Source organism: Arvicanthis niloticus, chromosome 1 (genome assembly GCF_011762505.2).
Source record: "Arvicanthis niloticus isolate mArvNil1 chromosome 1, mArvNil1.pat.X, whole genome shotgun sequence".
Taxonomy (NCBI): domain Eukaryota; kingdom Metazoa; phylum Chordata; class Mammalia; order Rodentia; family Muridae; genus Arvicanthis; species Arvicanthis niloticus.
The window spans coordinates 92,966,369-92,972,368 of record NC_047658.1 but is presented as its reverse complement, the minus strand read 5'-3'; the positions used below and the strand labels follow the sequence as shown (position 1 = coordinate 92,972,368).

The 6,000-nt window shown below is 46.3% G+C and overlaps 1 protein-coding gene across 1 annotated transcript in view; it reads right to left on the bottom strand.

Moving 5' to 3' along the window:
* Nucleotides 1–6,000, bottom strand: part of Katnip (katanin interacting protein) — a 137,490-nt gene that overhangs the window by 34,857 nt on the left and 96,633 nt on the right. Inside the window, exons 13-14 of the mRNA XM_076928420.1 lie at nt 4,268–4,443; nt 1,197–1,248 (exon numbers count right to left, since the gene is read on the bottom strand). Of these exons, the coding sequence (XP_076784535.1) occupies nt 1,197–1,248; nt 4,268–4,443 (228 nt within the window). The remainder of the gene's footprint in view (nt 1–1,196; nt 1,249–4,267; nt 4,444–6,000) is intronic.

Below are 6,000 nucleotides of genomic sequence, written 5' to 3'. Positions count from 1 at the left end.
GCTGCTCCTTTCCGGGTTTCCAAGTGCAGGGGGCCTCCGTTTGTATTTCCTGTGGGAGGCAGGGGCCAGCCCTTGAGGACACAGGGCACCAGGGTCAGGTGCTTGCTGGCATTTTGTCCTCACCAACACCATTTTTCATGGGAGAGCTTTGGTAGCATAGGAGTAAAGCCAAATCAGAGGACTTCCTGTTCCAGTTACCTCCCAGGCTATTTCTACATTCTACGGGGACAGAAGCTGCAGCTAGGCCAGTGAGATGGCTCAGTGGGTAAAGGTATCTGTTACCAAGGCTGTCAAGCTGAGTCTGATCCCTGGGATCCACAAGGTGGGAAGAGAGAACCAGCTTTTAAGAACTATTCCTCTGACTGTCCCTACCCAACAAACACATACAATGAATGTCATTAAAACAAAAGAAAAAGTTAAAGCATAGCTGCTCCTGAACACACCCCTGGCAGCTGGCTAGGCACTGCCTGACTAAGGTCTCTGCTCCCACCATGATCCAAACACTTTTCACCCTGAGAAGTTCAACAAGATGTCACATGGCTCCTCATTCCCTTTCTCCTGTGACCCTGGCCTCTCCTCTGGGTAGCCTTAGTTCCCTATAGTACCTGAGGTCAGTGTGGACTGTCTGGGTGTCTGTCACAGCTGTTCAGCTGTGCTCTGAAAGGGACCCCTAGTCTCACTCATTTCCGAATGACAGCATTAGGCACAGCTTCTTGGCGGAGACTAACCTAGTGGCTAAGTGACATGGGGTTCCCAGCATCTGACCTAATTTCAGTTTTACAGAAGGAACTACCTTGCATCTGGTTAAAAGGTATCTGTTTGCTTTAGGAAACATTGGAAAGGAAAGATAAGAAGGACCAACTCATTGCCAGAACTGAGAAATGGAGACTCTTACCCCTAAGAGTCCCGTTTCTGGATTCTCTACTGACTCAGAATGCTTGGTACTTAGGTCCCATACAGCTGGACCTGGAGTTCAGTATTGCCTAAGCTAGGCTACCCCTCTCAGCACCTCAGTCCCCACTAATTAATCACTACTCTCTGCCTCACCCTCACATCTCTCCTAAGTCCTGCCTGGTTCCATAGCCATCTTGGCTTTGGAATACTGGGGGATGGGGGTAGACATTTTACTCTAAATAGCCATCACCTGGTACTGAGAATATCTTAAAGACTCTTATCACCAAGAATGTGCCTCTCACTGGGCAGCAGGGGAAGAGGGCTGGTGATTCTGGTTCCAAAGCCTGGCTCCAGCTGCAAGAACAGGTAGGGCTTGTCTCCTGATGATGGTGCTTTTGGTAGGGCAGAAACAGCTTTGTGGGCTCAAGAGATGCTGACTTACTCTGGAAGCACCTTGGCTGTGCTAGAACTTTGTGTTCCTAGCAGCTTTGTGGAGTTCAGAGACCTCATCTCAAAATCCACCAGGTAAGTTCACCCCTCCCTCTGTGGAAGCTGGACACTGGCAGAAAGGGAGCAGGAATTGATTTCTCTTCTCATTTCTGTCAGCAGAAGGAAAGAAAGGAGAACTAAGGGGGCACTGTATCATTTGAAACCCCAGTGCATTAACCTGAGGCTAACTCATTGGCTCATTAGTGGTCAGGCCTTCTGGTATTTCCTGTTTAGACAGAATCTGTGTGAGGGCCTGGTAGGAAGCCAGGAGCTGACAGATGAGTCCTGACACACCCCAGTGCCAGGCCAGCAGAACATGTGTAGCAACCACCCTGCATCATAGCAGCCTCTAGCCATGCTCCAGTGAGAGGCCATGTGGAACCCTGGGGCAAGTGGACTGCTTTGCCTCCCTGTGGACAGAAGACCACGGTGCATCTTGGCCTCTGGTCTGCCTTAGAACACCCATAGCCTACATGCTGGAGGAAGGCTTTGCTCTCAGTGATTATCATAAGCATTTATTGGACCAGACAGAGCATGACTACAGTCTGTTTCAACCTGTATTCTAATAGCAGACCCTGAGGCAAGAAGCTCTGAGCAAGTGGCTTGTTTAAAAGACAGTGCTAGAAGCCTAGGCCAAGAGGGAAGGCAGGCTGCTCATGGAGGGTATGTGAGTAAGCTAGCCGTCCCTGCAGGGACCATGGAAACAGGGAGCCAGTATGGACATGTCTTGGAATGATTCTAACCACAAGACAAGGAAATGGAATATTTACACCCTGACTTCTACACCAGCATGGGCTAAAGGCTGCTTCTAGAAGCTTCAGTGCCCCTCTCCAGCTTGGGCCAGCTGCATGGAGGCCCAGGAAAAGATTTCTCTCTATGTGATGACTAACTACAAAGCCAAAGGTAGTTTTTTTTTTTTTTTTTTTTTTTTTTTTCCCATCTCTGATTAAACACAGATCCAAGCACCAGCAGAGAAACGCTAGCTGCCTTGTAACTAATACCATGTTAATAAACTAATCATTTTCAAAAGAATAAGCTACCAATAGGAAAATATCCAACAATTTGGAAGAATGTCAAGGGCACTCTGCTTGGGAACCAGCCAACCTCCAAATGAATCAGATTGTAGTAAATAGCTTTTCTTTCTGTTTTTTCCCTTCCTTCCTTCCTTCTTTTCTTCCTTCCTTCCTCCCTTCCTTTATCTTTTTGGGTGCCGGGGAATCAAATACAGGACCTAACACATGTTAGACAAGATATCTACCACTGAGCTGAACCACGACTCTCTTTACAACATTCTTGTAATGACAGAGTCTAGAGATGAGAACAGGCAAGTGGCTCCAGGTGCTAGGGATAGAGTTGGGGGAAGAGTTGTGCTGTATCTTTATATGCTGGTACTCTCACACATGACACAATGGCATAGACACACATACACACGAGCTATCTATTAGTACAGTGACAGCAGCCTGTTATCTTTGAAACGGGAAAACTAGGCAATAGCACATAGCATCCCTGTGTATTCTTTTCCTTTTGAGATATAACTCATACTCCACAAAATCCCTAATTTTCAAGTATGTAATCCGTGATTTCTCAGCATATTCGCAAGCTACACAACTAGCATCTCCATCTTTGCTTAGCACAGGTCACTTGCCGTTGTGGAGCGCAGCTCCCATTAGCCATGCACTCCCATGCCCTGCTCCTGTTTCTGTGGCTCTGTTTGCTGTAAATGGGGTCATTCACTCTGTGGACTTCTCACACATGGTGAACACTTCAAGGTTCACTATGCATGTTGTAGCCTGTACTAGCACTTCATTCCTTCTCACAGCTAGGTATTAGTCTATTGTATGGTGACACCACATTTCAATTTTCTGTCCACCAGTCTGTGTTGTTGGGTTATTTCCATCTTCTGTTAAGAGATTCCATTACTTTTTTTTTTTTGTTTTTTTATGCACACATCTCTTGGTTATATACCCTGGAGTGGAACTTCTAGGCCACAGAGTAGCTCTGTTCCTTACCCTCTAAAGAATTGACACACTGTTCCCCACAGTGGCTGGTCTATTCACTTTCTACAGTATTTGTCATTTCTTCTGGTCATCCCAGTGAATATGACTGGGTCCCACAGTAGCCTCCATTTGAGGTTTCAAAAAGTCTGTGCTGAGTATCTTCCTGTGTACTCACTGGCATGTAGTTTTCTGTTCTGATGTCTCCATTGGTTTCAGGAGTATGGATTTAGAGAAGTCACTGGGATATGTATGCTCCCTCCTCTTCTATATTTTATAAGATTGAAGGGACTGTCAAATGCTCATTCTTTAAATATCTGCCAGGATTCACTAGGGGTACCATTTCACCCCAGGATTCCCAAATGGTTTTTGACAATCAGTTCAATTTATTTCTTTTCTTTGGATTGGACTTTTTAGATTTCCATTTCATCTTGAGTCAGTTTTGGTAATTTGCCCTCTTTAGCATTCATATAGTTAATGTAGGTTATCTAGCTTGTTGGCATACAGTCTTATAATCCTTATTTCTATAACGTAAGTAGTAATAGTCCTTATACATTCATTGAAACCTTTGCTTCCCCCTTTATTGTCTAACTAAAGGTTTTTGATTATGTTGATCCTTTCAAAGAACCAACTTTGGTTCCATTGATTTTTCTCTATTGATAGTCTTTTTTTTTTTTTTCTGCATCATTTTTACAACTTTCTGGGTCTATAATCATTTCCAAATAAAAAGTTTAAATCTGTGCTGCATGTGATTTTATGTATTGAGGATCTGGTGTGGCCAAGGACAGACAAGTGCTTATCAGTCAGATGGGGGAGGCAGATAAGCCCAGGTACAGGAGTGTTTGTTCTAGTGAAACAGGCTCTGAGGAGAATAAAAACACCACAGTGACTGGGCAGGAGGAACAGGGTTTCCCAAGATGTAGGCAGGAAAGCCTTGCTGAGAAAGTGATACCTGGGCTGAAATCCAAATGTAGATGATCTGAATCAGTATGTCAGAGATGTGGGGATGATGGAGGTGGGCTACTGGAGAAGGAAGCAGGGTGCAGACAGGGGATGTTGGGCCCATCTACCTAGGTACAAAAGGCAACTGTTATTTGTTGTTATTATTCTGTGAGAGTACTTCAGGAAGGATTAGCTAAAGAGAAAACTCTCCCCAAAGTGGGGCCCCTAGATACAATGGAATCTGAGGATCAGGCCATCCTATCTGCTTCCCTCATTAGCTCATGATTGCCTTTGCTGATGAGTGCATATCCTGAAGCTGCCTCCATCCTCCACTGAGCACAGCTTCTGCAGTCTTCCAGCATGACTGAAGAAGAGCTTAGGATCTCTAGGAATTCTTCATACATTCCACACCCAACTGGGACTACTGTGTCATAGTTACATGGACCAAGCAGCTACTGGGGTCTTATCCTCTTTAGTATAGATGGCCACTGCTGGACTCCCCCTCCCCACAACCTGCCCATTGTGTAAACAAATCTAATAAATCCCTTTGTAATATACATTCTATGGTATGGGTTCTGTTCTTCTAGAGAGCCCTGACTCAGAGGATGAAGTGGAGAACAAGAAAAGAAGATATGAAAGGAAGCTTACTCATAGGCCTAGGGACCTGAGAGGGACTGGGTTGATGGAGAAGGGCCAGTGTCAGGTCCACTAGGAAGTGGAAACATAAGATTCATGGGAGAGCTTGAAAGCAACTAGCTGAGAGGGTAGCCTAGTCACATTATAGTCTCAGGACAAAAGAGTATACACTACCTAGTTCTGAACATTTTGATGAAATATAATGGAAAATAAATTTCTTTGAAATAAGTACTGGCTTGGGAAACCCTAATTTCAAAGGCTGTAAGAGATGGGCATGGGTAGCCTAACAGGTGGAGACACCATTTGCTAAGTAAGCAAAGGAGTCCCTGAGGAGACAAGATATGAGTTGTGGAAAGCTGGTAGTAAAGAACAGGCATCGGTGGGGCTGGGCATATAAATGTGAATGCATCACAACACCCATGGGCCAGGGATGGAGAGGGTGGACACAGAAGGGACAGGGATGGATGGTGGGCACAGAAGGGACAGGGATGGAGATGGTGGACAGAGAAGGGACAGGGATGGAGAGGGTGGACACAGAAGAGACAGGGTGGAGAGGGTGGACACAGAAGGGACAGAAATGGATGGTGGGCACAGAAGGGACAGGGATGGAGAGGGTGGACAGAGAAGGGACAGGGATGGAGAGGGTGGACACAGAAGGGACAGGGATGGAGAGGGTGGACACAGAAGGGATAGGGATGAAGAGGGTGGGCACAGAAGAGACAGGGATAAAGAGAGTGGACACAGAAGGGACAGGGATGAAGAAGGTAGACACAGAAGGGACAGGGATGGAGAGGGTGGACAGAGAAGAGACAGGGATAAAGAGAGTGGACACAGAAGGGACAGGGATGGAGAGGGTGGACACAGAAGGGACAGGGATGGAGAGGGTGGACACAGAAGAGACAGGGATAAAGAGAGTGGACACAGAAGGGACAGGGATGGAGAGGGTGGACACAGAAGGGACAGGGATGGAGAGGGTGGACACAGAAGGGACAGGGATGAGAGGGTGGACACAGAAGGGACAGGGATGGAGAGGGTGGACACAGAA